The sequence below is a fragment of the Moschus berezovskii genome, chromosome 2, assembly GCF_049115385.1.
Source record: "Moschus berezovskii isolate FMDL1 chromosome 2, NW_MosBer_1.0, whole genome shotgun sequence".
Lineage (NCBI taxonomy): Eukaryota > Metazoa > Chordata > Mammalia > Artiodactyla > Moschidae > Moschus > Moschus berezovskii.
Genome location: NC_142461.1, coordinates 124,802,496 through 124,817,276, shown reverse-complemented (window position 1 = coordinate 124,817,276; position 14,781 = coordinate 124,802,496). Strand labels below are relative to the sequence as shown.

The 14,781-nt window shown below is 37.5% G+C and overlaps 1 protein-coding gene across 2 annotated transcripts in view; it reads right to left on the bottom strand.

Annotated features, from left to right (window-relative positions):
- PPP1R1C (protein phosphatase 1 regulatory inhibitor subunit 1C) overlaps positions 1-14,464 on the bottom strand; it is a 131,648-nt gene extending 117,184 nt beyond the window's left edge. The window contains exons 1-2 of one of the 2 annotated variants that reach the window (XM_055398409.2): positions 14,218-14,464; positions 12,519-12,579 (exon numbers count right to left, since the gene is read on the bottom strand). In XM_055398409.2, coding sequence (XP_055254384.1) covers positions 12,519-12,579; positions 14,218-14,298 — 142 coding nt within the window. In that variant the 5' untranslated portion in view covers positions 14,299-14,464. Of the gene's footprint in view, positions 1-12,518; positions 12,601-14,217 lie in introns of both variants that reach the window. The other variant, XM_088842681.1, reaches the window with a different exon arrangement.
- Positions 14,465-14,781: the final 317 nt, after the last annotated feature.

Below are 14,781 nucleotides of genomic sequence, written 5' to 3'. Positions count from 1 at the left end.
CTCTTAGCGACCCCATGGACGACAGCCTATCAGGCTCCTCCGTCCATGGGATTTTCCAGACAAGAGTGCTGGAGTGGGGTGCCGTTGCCTTCTCCGTCAGTGGGCCGTAGAATTGTATGAAACTATCTTGTGCTGTCTCCAAGACCTTTAGCAAAAAGATGCCCATCCTTGACTAAGTAAACCAGGAATTCTGGACTGTTTACAAAGTAAAGGGACTTGTGGTGGAATTTGAGATGAGACATTTTAGCTCAGTCATTCGTGACATTTTACTTCACTGAAATGTGATGAGAGTGGGTCTCTGGCATTATTTCTTGAAAACGTTTTAATCCTTGGAGGCAGGTGGGCTGTGCTGAGGACCCATGAAGGGAGAGTAGACAGTCCTTAGAGTGTTTTTTGAAAAGCAAATCTAGTCTGAGTCTGTCCTGCTTGATCTGAAATCCTGCCCATACGGAGAAGTTATTTTCAATAGAAGGTACCTATGGCAAATGAACAAAGTTCCTGTTCAGCCTTGAAGCTCTCCACCAAAAGTAAAGAAAGAAATGGAAATTATAAAGCAGTAATGCTAGCCATAATCTAACACAATTATCTCCCTTTCTTCTGTTCATTTCTTTAAATCTCAACTTGAGTACAGTTATCAACACTTTGTGCAATAAAGACCCCATAGACCACGGTGGAAATGATTGACTTACTTAAAGCAAGAGATAGTGATAATGTGCAGATGACGGTGAAACATAATGAGCTAATCATAAGACAACTTCACGTGCCTTATTATCATTATTATTGTTCAGTTCAGTTCAGTCGCTCAGTCGTGTCCGACTCTCTGCGACCCCATGAATCACAGCACGCCAGGCCTCCCTGTCCATCACCAACTCCCGGAGTTCACTCAGACTCGTCCACAGAGTCGGTGATGCCATCCAGCCATCTCATTCTCTGTCATCCCCGTCTCCTCCCACCCCCAAGCTTTCCCAGCATGGCTAATTAAAAGCTAGGACAGGTAAATTATAGGATACATATTAGAACTCATAATGAGTTCCTTTTGAAAAGTGACCCATTATGTATTTAAGTCCACCAAAACCCTTTCACACAAACCAGAATGGGGAAAGAATAAATCTCCCATCAGTTGTGCTATCATGCATCATCTTGCTTAATTCCAGCAACACTATCAGTGTTGGAGTTGCCATGATGTGCTTCATAGAATTGGAATCTAAGACAGATATTCAGTCATTCCATGATTTGATTTTAAGTCATAATATGTTCTGGAGAAGGCAATGGCAACCCACTCCAGTATTCTTGCCTAGAGAATCCTGCGGACAGTGGAGTCTGGTGGGCTGCTGTCCAGGGGGTCGCCCAGAGTCGGACATGACTGAAGTGACTTAGCATGCATGCATGCATTGGAGAAGGAAATGGCAACCCACACCAGTGTTCTTGCAGAGAACCCCAGGGACAGAGGAGCCTGGTGGGTTGCCGTCTATGGGGTCGCACAGAGTCGGACACGACTGAAGCGACTTAGCAGCAGCAGCAGCATAGTATGTTCATTGATTCTGAAATTAGGGCTCTTAACTCTACACAAAACCACCTCCCAGTGAAAAGCCATGGAAAAGCAGTTTGGAAGTTACCATATTATTTTGGAAGTGAGTTAGATTCAACCTGTACAGAAGAATCAGCAGAAGAGCCACTGATAGGTTCAAGAGGCAAGGGAGAAAGAGAGGAGTTGGAGATGATTCCAAGTTTGTATGGTTCAGCAGTTGGAGCAATGAAGACACCATTAACAGATATGTTAAGTTCAACAGTTTAAATCTTGATGTTAATGTTGGGGGGACACATTCAGCTAGACATTGATTTTCAGGTGGTATAGGAGGAGCTCACTTTCTGTATCTAATTATAATGCTTCTGTATCTAATTATAATAATTCTCCCTGTATTCATGAATTATGAAAATGGGCACAAGAAACCTCCAAAATGAGAAAATAGTCAGAATAACTAATATTCAACAAATGTAGCTTATTTTTAAAAATACTCTTCTGATTTAAAAAAATTTAACAAATCTCAGTATTTGAATCTAGTAATCTAGTAATGTCAATGATTTTTATTCATGAGTTTTCAAATAATATGGTTAGCTTTTGATTTATTTCAAAGGGTTAGAAATTTAATAACCACTAGCTTTATTCCATGGAGAAGGAAATGGCAACCCACTCCAGTGTTCTTGCCTGGAGAATCCCAGGGACCGGGGAGCCTGGTAGGAGGCCGTCTATGGGGTCACACAGAGTCGGACACAACTGAAGTGACTTAACAGCAGCAGCAGCAGCTTTATTCCATTTGTAACCAGGATTCACAAAGCTTTTCTAGATACTTTGGTTCCTAGCCTTTTTAAAGTCAGATCACTCATGGTGGAGGTAGATTTTATGGTATGAGTAAATAGCCTGGGATGTTTTTACACATAGTTAGGTATTTGCTTATATGTCCATATGTACATGTGTCTGTGCATGGGAATATCTGTGTGTGTGTGTGTCCTAACAGTTTATTCTTCAACAGGGGAAAATAGCATAAAGTGATGTTATGTCTTTGAGGCAAATTATTCTAAAACTTGAATTCCAAAATAACTATTGTTCTCATGCTTCTATTTTGTGTATTCAGTTGTTTTTATGAGCAGGTAGATATTTATTTATATGTAAAGAGTGTGTTACGAAATTGTTTCCCAAAATGATGGAAAATTGCTCCCAGAGAATGTAACAACAAAAACCCAGAAAGGTTACAAATTTCCCAGCTTTTCTCAGTTCATGCAGTACATTTTCCTCAGTTTTCTTGCCAAGGTCAAACTGTCATTATATTCCAATCAGACTGTCAAGATATATCTCTTTGATAATGCAGGTTTTAGTAACTTATTTCACAAACAGTCTTAATAAGACTATAATTATCACCATATCAAATTACTAAAAGTGACACAAAGTCATTGAATTAAATTCACAGATAAACTTCTGTCCATAATACAGAAAAGACTCATAGATTTAACATTTCCCAACACTTTCTAAGGGCCTCTGAAACACTAAGGAAGATATGAAGGGCCAAGCATGGAGAAGTCAATATGAACAAACAGGGAGGGAAGAGATGAATTTGGAGGTCCCTAATCTTTGCAGCTGACTCACTGGAAAAGAGTCTGATGCTGGGAGGGGTTGGGGGTGGGAGGAGACGGGGACGACAGAGAATGAGATGGCTGGATGGCATCATCGACTTGATGAACATGAGTTTGAGTGAACTCCAGGAGTTGGTGATGGACAGGGAGGCCTGGCGTGCTGTGATTCATGGGGTCGCAAAGATTTGGATACGACTGAGCGACTGAACTGAACTGAACTGAACTGAACTGAATCTTTGCAGCTGGGATGTTTGCGCCAGGACCTGCCTTTCTCTCCACCTCAGGCTTTTTGATCTCCAGGTAGACTACTTTTCTCAAGTGCCAAGACAATGTGTTACATCTGGTCAGAGTCCTGGTGTTTTCTCAGAAGATAGAATATAGTAACAGTATATAGTAACAACTTCATTTTTTTTTTTATTTCTAAAAAAGAATTTTATTAAAAAAGCACAAATGCAAAGAAATGAACAGAGGAAAATTTATGCGTCGAACCTGGACTGGTCACTTATGATAATATACATGCTACAATTCCATTCTCCCCAATCATTCCACCTTCACCCTCTCCCACAGAGTCCCAAAGACTGTTCTAAATGCCTATGTTTCTTTTGCAGTCTCTTATACAGGGTTCAGGTTACCATTTTTCTAAATTCCATATATATGCGTTAATATACAGTATTGATGTTCTTCTTTCTGGCTTACTTCACTCTGTATAATTGGCTCCAATTTCATCCACCTCATTAAAACTGATTCAAATGCATTCTTTTTGATGGCTGAGAAATACTCCATTGTGTATATGTACCAAAGCTTTCTTATCCATTCGTCTGCAGATGGACATCTAGGTTGCTTCCATGTCCTGGCTATTATAAACAGTGCTGCAATGAACATTGGAGTACATGTGTCTCTTTCAATTCTGGTTTCCTCGGTGTGTATGCCCAGGAGTGCGATCGCTGGATCATATGGCAGATCTATTTCCAGTTTTCTGAGGAATCTCCACACTGTTCTCCATAGTGGCTGTACTAGTTTGCATTCCCACCAACAGTGTAAGAGTGTTCCCTTCTCTCCACACCCTCTCCAGCACTTATTGCATGTAGACTTTTGGATAGCAGCCAACTATCCAACTATAGTAACAACTTCAAAAGGTAAAATTTCAGGTAGTATGGAAACTGATTTAGGAAGATATTTTCCAACATCTCTAAAATCTTAACCACATAGGTGCTTCCATCCCTTACAGCGCTTTTTTTCTTTCTTTGTAGTTTTATCTGTGTAGTTTGGCAGCCTTGAATGGAGCTTGCATCCTCCAAGTAGACCACAGTACCCTTCACAGTATCCTACATGGAGCCCAGGCAGGCATCTGTCTGGACCCTGTGTGGGCATGTCAGCTTAAGCCCCAGGTAAATTCTGCTACCAAATTATGTCTTGTATTGTTGGAACAGCAACAGATCACTACTTGGTCAGAGTCATGAGTAGAAAATGGTGAAAGAAAGGATAGAATGTTCAAAGCTTGAAGCTTGCTCCTGAGCAAGTCTAAAATAAATACAGAAATAATTTTCTCCGTTAACTACATAGCTTGGTTAGAGTTGTTGTTGTTGCTAGAGGTTTGATAATTTACTGTTCTCCTTGAATGTGACTATGAGATAGAACCATTAGAAAGCTGTTAGAAGTGTTCCGATCTTAAATTTGATACCAAATGTGGCCTTAAGCTCCTGGAATGGCTGATTACAATGTCCTTCATGTGCACTATTACGTAGAAACAGAAATGCACATCTGTTTATTCAGTGGGTGCAGGTTAGCCTTATTTCTAATGAATATATTTTATATTTAATGAAATTTGGTAGTGTTGGATAAAATCAAGTTTTAAAAGGGCGAGCCACTTTCTTGGCATAACACAGGCAGTAAGTAGCCATCTGAGAGCCAGATCCAGGCCTGAGTGATCCCAGCACCTCTACTTTTAAGTAGTACATGCCTGCCTCTCCAAAATGATAGTTCCCATTTATCAAGCATCTAATATTTGTACTGTATTGTACAACTGCTGCTGCTGCTGCTGCTAAGTCACTTCAGTCGTGTCCGACTCTGTGTGACCCCATAGACAGAAGCCCACCAGGCTCCCCTGTCCCTGGGATTCTCCAGGCAAGAACACTGGAGTGGCTTGCCATTGCCTTCTCCGGTATTGTACAACACTATAATCTAATTCCCCAAAACATCCTATGGTAAACATTTCTGTACTGAATTGAAATCTATCTTATCTTTTGCCACATACTGTTGACCTTACCACCAATATACATGTGTCAGATCATGCCTCAGGAAGGTTTCTGATGAGGTAAGGGATGGTGACTTACTATTTTATCCCCTAAAGCAGTTAACACTGTGCCTTAGCCAGAATAGGTGCCCCAAAAGTTTGATGGATTGCCATTGGATGTGAAAATCTGTTTTTTATCCATTTAAATTTAATAGCCCATGAGCATCTAATAGCTACTGGATACACTACTAGTTTTAGTAGCTATATCTACTAGTTTGGAATAAATAGTAAAATTTTACTCTAATGCCAGTTCTTAAAAACTTAAAGCCAAAAGATCGAAAAAAAAAATCCTACAGTTGTTTCATAGAAAACTGAGCATGATAATACCTCTGTGTCTTGGTCAGAATTAATTGCACTGTGGTCTGAGCAGTTGGAATTTGTTATTACAGTTGTATCCTGGTTCACCCAGGTGTATTATTCTCTGTTACCTAGTCCACATGTTCCTTAAGGATTTAGAATAAGGACTCAGTGAATACTTAATTGAATCGAATATATAAATCAATAAATAGCTTTAAGAGTTGCAGGTGAGCGGAGTATATTAGAATAACAAAGCCAGGCAGTGAATCAGATTAGATGGGAAAGTTTTGAGATTTAAATGAGTCTCGGGCTACAATTTAATTAAGATTATTTGGAAAAGATGGAGACTGATTTGCACAAATGAGTCAGTCTAGACTAAGTCTTAAGAGTTGGCAAAGGAACCAAAAGAAGGAAGAAATCTTGGGCAGAATGTAGCACAAGGACAGCGTTTGGAAGGAAATGAGAGCAAATGGAGTAGAATCAAATGAGAGTTTAATATTGCTGAACGTTTTTTATATTCCATGTTTAATCTTCTTTCTTTCCGCACACTATTAGAAATATGAATTGCACTTTTTTTTTTTTGGTTGTGCCAAGTGGTTTGCAGGATCTCAGCTCCCAGACCAGAGATTAAACCTGGACCCTTGGTAGTAAAAGTGTGGAGTCTTAACCATTGGACCACCAGGAAATTGCCATGAATTGCATTTTTGATTGGATACAATCTTTCACAAAGATCTGTTGCTTGCAGTATATATTTTCATAACTTTATAGACATCAGTAGCATTCTTGTTTTTTTTTTTTAATTCCCAAGGACTCCTATTTCATGTAAATTATATTTGTAAACCAAACATGGTCAGTTGAATAAATACCACAGTATAAGACCCATAACAATTTCACAATTGTGTATCTTATCCTGATGAAGAATTAGGACTTATGGTACATCTTTTCTCTTATCAAGAATCACTGCCCTATGGGGACACTGATACTTCCTAATGCAGTCAGGACTGGAAAAGAGCTGGGTCATGTTCTGATAAGAAATGAAGGTTTTAGGAGAACTTAGCTTTTCTCAGCATGGATATGATGATACAGGGGGATCGCATGTCTTCATTATCTATTTGGTTGCAGACACTGTGCTATACATTTTCTTACACCTCAATGTCCTATTTTTAAAAGGAGGAAACTGAGCCCACAGAGGTCAGCTGCACACCTAATGTCTCACTACCAAGAACTGGCAAAGCTGGAATTCAAACCCAAGTCTTATTCCAAAGGCATTGCTTTACCCACTACGAATACTGCCTTTCTGCATTGTGCAAAAGTACCTTAGGGTTACTTTACTTTCTGTATTACCCATAAGTAGGAAAACAGAGGCCAAGAAAAAGGAAGTGAATTGAACTTATCATCATTCTGTCATATTTCACTAAGGTATTTCTAATTAAAATCAATGTAAAAGGTGAGCAGTATATGAAAATGGAAGTGTTACTCCCTCAGGTGTCTCCAACTCTTTGTGAACCCATGGATTGTAGTCTGCCAGGCTCCTTTGTCCATGGAATTCTCTAGGCAAGAATATTGGAGTGAGTAGCCATTCCCTCTTCCAGGAGATCTTCCCAACCCAGCGATCAAACCTGTGTCCCTTGCATTGCAGGTGGATTCTTTACTATGTGAGCTACCAGGGGAGCCCATACTATTATTCAAAGTGAGCAAAAGTAGTAATCTTGCTGATATAAAGCAACACTATTTCATAGTTTTATAATTTGCCCCTTTCATTTTGCTTTCATTTAATTAGAAGATTATACCAGTCCTTTGAATACAAAGTATAGCAGACTTTGACATGACTAAGGACTGGAACCTCATCTTTGGCTCACAATTATTCCTATTGATTGGGCCATTTGGCTGCACAGACTGAACAGTTATGGGAAAATAAGTCAATCAATTGTACAGTATATGAACCTCTGAAAGCCACATGCATCACTTATGTTTAAATCATTCAGCATGGTTTGACATTCAATAACTCATAAAAATAACTGCTGAGGAGAAAAAAATAGGCTTTTCTGACAGTCATTAGAAATGAATACCAGTTAAACCTTGAATAGTCTACAAACATTGGACCTTTCTTTCTTCTGTACTGTCATTAATATTCATAAGACAAAATAAATGCTAGAAAATGAACAATAGTTGTGGATCAGAAGGTATTACAACCTTATTCTCAAAGAAGATGAGAAAAAAGGATGAAACAAAACTGTATGGACTATGGGTTCAGCGCAGCTTTTCCTTGAATACATTTGATTGGAGGTCCCTGGGAATGACAAGACCCTCCAGGTCTGGGGCTGAGATGTCTTCCTCATCCTTAATATTCCCAGGAAAATCCTCAGTGTGATTTCTGGAACTTGCACTCAAAGTGCCCATTGCCTTTTGACTATAAATCATTCATTTTGTAAAACAGAGGGTCTCCATGAAGAGAGATTATGAGCTAACACTACAAACAAACCTTCACTCTAACTTGGTGGCCTGCAAAACCTCCCATCATCAAAAATTCCTGGAGCCTCTCTGTTTGAACAGCTCAGTCTAATAAGTCCGGCAACATTCTCTGTCATCCTGGTGTCTCGGGATTTTAAATCGAGAGCCTTGAAAATCTTAGCTTACTGTCAGATTCCTAAAATGAAAGCTTCATTTAGAAAGTCACACGCTACTTCCACAATGAACTGCTGCTGCTGCTGCTAAGTCACTTCAGTCGCGTCCGACTCTGTGTGACCCCATAGACGGAAGCCCACCAGGCTCCCCCGTCCCTGGGATTCTCCAGGCAAGAACACTGGAGTGGGTTGCCATTTCCTTCTCCAATGTGTGAAAGTGAAAAGTGAAAGTGAAGTCACTCAGTCGTGTCCGACCCTTAGCGACCCCACGGACTGCAGCCTACCAGGCTCCTCCATCCATGGGATTTTCTAGGCAAGAGTAACTGGAGTGGCTTGCCATTGCCTTCTCCGCCACAATGAACTATGGCTTCTTTTTTCAGTGTGTGGAGACAAATAGCCCAATCAATTGGAAATCCCAGTTTTCTTTACGAATAGACTTACTCTCAAGGTTGAAAGGAGATATTAAGCTATTGAATTCATATGATTTATATTAAGTAATTTTTAGGAACATGATGCATATGAGAAAATACTTTTGTATTTATTCCTTATTTCTAAGAATATTTGGAGCACAAAGTGTGGAAGAGAAAATCAGTCTCCCCCAAATTTGGCTGTGGTAGAGGGAGTTCAATAAACATCCCCCGTTTTACATTACATGTCTAGTTCCACTTATTAGATCTACAACAAACTTCTAAATGATGCCAAAATTACTGGATGCTTACCCAAATCTTTACTAAGCTCCCGGCTTCCTACAGCTCACTCATGTTTAATAGGCATTAGGTCCATTAAACTTAATTGTAACCATACTGTCTCTGTTTAACAGTAAGTGGAAAAGAATGGATGCCACAAACTTCAATATTCAGAAGCCCTGTTCTAATCGGGCTTTTTACTGGAAGCCTATGTCCAGTTCTGGCTCCAAAGGCCTAGAGACAAGGAGAATTTGGATAGAAATCATTGTTGGGTATTGAGAATATTCAGTCCAGAAAAGAAAATAATGAAGAATTGTGTATTTTAAAAGGTGAGAAGGGAGTTCTATGGTGACTTAGTGGTTATGATTCTGGGCTTCACTGCCATGAGTTCAAATCCCTGGGGAACTAAGAATCCCACAAGTCACTGAGGCATAGCCAAATAAATCAATTTTTAAATGGTGAGTAAATGAATTTCTATTGATAAGAGTAAATGAAGAGTTATTTTAGCATAAATAATTTTTTATAAAAACCTATATTAATTCCTAAAATTATTTGGTGTTGAAAACTAGTTGTTTCTATGAATTCTTCTCTGATACATATAAAACGGAGCAAGTGTCAGGGACTTGGATTGATTTCTGTATCTTTCATAAAGATATGTGGTAAGGTTAAGTATTTTCTGAAATTCTTTCCTAATAGATTTCTAGTTTTCTGATCGTGTGTGCTTAGTCACTCAGTCTTGTCAGACTCTCTGCTATCTCACGGAGGTCCTCTGTCCACAGGATTCTCCAGGCAGGAATGCTGGAGTGGGTTGCCATTCCCTTCTCTAGGGTATCTTTCCAACCCAAGAATGAAACCCGAGTCTCCTGCATTGCAGGCAGATTCTTTACCATCTGAGCCGCCAGGGAAGCCCAGTTTTCTGATACTGGTAGCCAAATAAATATACAGTCTTCTCATAAGCCTACTAAATAAAAGTAATGTTTAAATCTAGAAATGTGATGAAATAAATAGCAAAAAGTGACATTGCCATCTATTTCTAAATAGAGATTTATGTGTAGTCATCCCTTTAAATAAAAACATAGGAATCAAGTCAGTTAACTACATATTGTACAAGAGTTAAAAAGAAATAGCAGGGAGTACGAGAGACAATGATATTTACTTTATCATCTCAGAGTGGTTTTCATAAATAGGCACTTAATCAGAAAATGAGCTAAAAATTCTGAAAGATAAGCAGTTTGCTACAAGGTTACTCAAATTGGCAACCCTAGAAAACAGGTGAAAAAGATGAAATTTGTCTTTGGTGTGCCTCTACCCCCACATCTCTGGCATCTAGTATCTTTCTGTTACCATTGGCTGTTTAGAGTCATTCCAAGGAGAAAATATGTAGTTTCTATCCTCTCCACTGTAAAGACACACCCTTCACTTTTAAATTTTTAAAGTATGATGCCTTCAATTTAATATTTTTTGTCTCGTGCCCCATTACTTTGAATTAAATTAACTAATCTATGCTGGAGGGTGATACATCCTTAACAGGTTATACAGCTGTTTCTGTGGTGCTTCTGCTGCTGAGAATTCTAGGCCATTGGTAAGAAAGAGACTGCTGTGTGTTTTCGTTGCCCCTGGAATCTTAATCAGGTGCCCTCCTCATCTGTGTGTTTATGCAAGCAAAGATGAACTTGGAAACAATCTGGATTTACACGTTGAAATATCTTTCTATCAAATGTAAGCAGTACATATGTATTTCTAATGTAAAATCATTCTTTCAAATATTCTTTTATAACAGACTATTTCTGCAAACTCCTTTTTAAAGTAAGCTATATCTAATTCATTTAATAATGATTACAATATATCATTCTTATCATATGAATTGGAAAGATTTGTTAATCATGTCTCTATAATGGAAAATTTAATTTCCTCTGTTTCATTAATTGACAATAAATATTTTCAGGGATTTTAATTTTAAACAGCATTAATGATAGGTGATTCCAAGAATACTCATGTGTGTCCTGGGCAATTTCTATACATTGAAGAGACTTGTTTATTTGCCAGAATTTAAAGCTGCACCTGATTTTTATTTGTCAAAGAACACGTTGCTTTTGAGGACAACAAACAGCAACTGCTTTTAAAAGCTCATTTAACAATTAACTTTTTTTTTTGTTTTTGCTGTTATCATTTGTTTGATAGAGAGTGTTCAGATAATATTTGAAACAAAGAACTGTTGGATAGGGAAGAAACATTTAGTACAGATGAAATTATGAAGAGTCTGTTCTTCTTGTTACGTCTTTTCAAGGTTAGCATCGAGAGGCTCTAGAACACTGTAGGGAAGTCAGCCACGAGAGCAAAGGCAGTGACAGAAAATTGCTCTAAAATTAACTATTCATTTATTTGTAAACTATAGGTACACATCATTTGCACCTGTTATTCAACCAAATACAAGTTAATATTTACTGAGATAACATGTTGAAAAATGGTTTTAAAATGCTTAGCACTTCAAAGATACAGGGTCAAATTATAATTCTTTGTTTTCAGCAGGAATAAATTTGCTAATTTATTTCCCATTAAATGAACAGCTTTCTGTATTTGAGCTCCATGGCTAATATTCTGTTAAAATTTTACTTTCTTATCTTAAATATGTTTCTCTAATTAGAAAGGGATCTGAAAAAAATCAAAGACTTTCACCTGAATGAAATAATTTAAAACAAATCATTCACTACAATTTATGCAAACTCATTTTACCCACCCTTATTGTTTATACTTGCAAAATATCCAACACCAAGTCCTGCTTGGCTACAAATTAATGCTGTGAGCTTTGCTATCTTACTTTTATTTCTAGAAACAGCACTTAAATGTAAGATTAAAATCACCCCCATTCAATAAGTACTTGTTTGTGTATTGCAGATCATAGTCCTTTATCAGGAATAATAATGCAGCTTTACTTTTTATGGGAAATGGAGAATAAAACCTCAACAAATGGATGCAAGTCTTCAGAATGGCTCTCAAATGGGCAGTGCTGAAAATTGATCTGGTTACTTGTCAGTTGCATTATTCAGAGATGACATCAGCATCAAAGCTGTAGCCAATTGTGGCTCGTTGCCTACCCCGTGACAACCTTTGATAAATTAAAAAACCTACTCCATAAAGATATAAGCATCTCCAGGGCTGTAATTTGAGCTATGAAACCTAATTAAGCAACTTTCCACCAGGCTCATTAATAAGCACTGAACCAGGTTCTATACAAACACCTGAACACATGACTGTGAATGCTAACAAAACATTTCATAGCATATCATCACCAATAACGTCTTCCAGAGGAAGAGCAGTTAGATGAGACAGTGTTCATAGTACCTATTTCTGATGTTGTTTATATTAGCTTGCTAGAGTATTGCTAACTGAAAAACAGAATTGAAATCTTTTGACAATGGCATGCTCTTTGATGTTCTTCAAACAATTCTATTCCATTGCTTTGGTACATAAGATATCATGCTGCTTTACCTGGAGGGTTATGTTCATTGAGAATCACAAGTGATGCTGGTGTAGGTCTTCTTTTCCTGATCTGTGAACAATAAAGAACCAGCTAAGGTCAGAGTCAGATGCTGCTCCAGGTTGCGCTGTAGCTTGCAAGGCCATCCCATCCTCATCTTTTCCTAATATAAAGAGTAAATTTCCGGGAGGCCCACAGTAAGTTGTTCACTAATTTTATTTTGAATAAAACAAAGTGAGACAGTAGAACAGGCGGATACTAGTATTACCTTCTTTAATCAAAAACTACATTTTCACAGAACAGAAATAGTTGTATGTAATCAAATGATGTCACCAAATATTAATACTGAAGTGCAGTGAAGGTACAGGGATGACTTGCTAATTTTAGTGGCTCTCTTGGAGCCTCATACATTGATGATGCTTTCAAGATCCATTACCCTTATTTCTAAACAGGGTAAGAGCAGCTTAGAAAACTCAAATTTCCAGCAGGTTAAATTTAACAGCATACATTCTTAACTTCAATTAATATTTTAAACTTTTATTATTTTCTAGATTATTGTTTAGAACAAATTAACAAAGAATGAACATGGCTCTTACAGAAGTATATAATTCACTTAAAACTAATAGATTTGGTTTGTAGTATTTTTTCCCCTTATTTTAAGAGTTACAGGAACATATTATTAGAATTTCTAATGTATCTTTGGTTATTTAAATATGTAAGTAAATTCCAAAATTAGTAGAATAGTGGATAAATTTTACTAACAACGTCTTGTCCAGGATAGAACCAATGCTCCATTTAATATAGATACATGTTCAAAGTTGTATCTGTCTGGCTTGAGTTTGGGTGAATCTACTTCAGGTTATCAAAACATCCTAGGAAGATAAAAGTCTCAGATTCAATAATTATTTTCAAGACTTTGTATATAGTATTTGTAAAAGGATTCATGAATAAATCAAGTTTTAAGAAATTAATAATTATGTGGGCAAAAATTTTATTACAAATGATCTTTTTACTAGTTCCATTGAATCAAGAGTCTAAATCTGAATATGAAAGGTGATACAGTAAACCAGCCTCCCATGAGGACAGAAAGAGATAGAAATAAAAATATATAGATATATTTAACTTGGAAAAATATCCAGGTTGTGTTAATATTTATAATAATTATAACTATTTTTAATATCTGAATAAAATGTTTTTTAAATTATACACATACCTATGATCATATACTATATATATTTATAGTTGCTGCTTTTGATACACAATGAAAACATAAAATATTAAGCCCAAGATCTGAAATTATTCCAAGATTTAATGCTTTCATTGTTAAGTGATATTTTGATTTGTATAAATAAAACAATAAAAACTTGCTAATTCTGAAAAATATATATAAGTTTCTCTAAATATTGAAGCTGTTATTTTAATAAACAAAAGCAAACAGATTTTTGGATCCAAATCTAAATTGCTAATGTGACCATTTTTCCTTAAGGGGTGCTAATTTTGTATCAAATGAAATACTGCATTTAGCCAATAGTTCCTTCAGTGAAACTCGAATACAAGTGCATATGAAAGCAAACTTATTTCTCATTCACATATTCTGGGAAGTCACAAAGTTAGGCAAATTCAAGAGGCAGAAAAGCCTTTAATTAATAACAAGAATGTATGTCTGTATTACTTATGTATAGGAACTGGTCCCCACCCAGTTCCGCTTACCTGCTCAGCTGCTTCGGGTGCAATCTGACTCTGGAATAAAGGCACAGCAAATTGTATCTTTTTGGGACTGTTTGGCTCCATAATAATGATGAGAATTAGTCAGAGATGTGAAGGACTCAGGAAGACGAACCCCAGGTGGTGTATGGGATGTGTTTCCTCAGGCGCACTCCACCCAGCCACACAGAGTGCTCTGTAATAAATAGCTGTAAATCTCAGAGCGAGCAAGTGAAGATGCCGAAGTCTGAGTAACTCCCTTCTTCAACATCCACAGTGATGTCTGGCTTGCCTGTTCCCCACCAATCCCTTAGATCCTCTCAGCACAATACAGACAGGAACAAGATAATTGTGTGGCTCTTCACTAATATACACATGCCAAGCATTCACTCAGCAGCTAATTGAAAATGCAATGCTAGCCTTGAAGGACCTGCTGCCCTGGGATTTGAAAGAAAGGCTCTATCCACTGTACATTACTAAGCGGCTGCTCAAAAGTGCATTGTAAGCTCCCTCTGAGTATTGCAGGGATGGGCCATTCATTATTGATGAACATAAAGCAGTAAGTTTTTA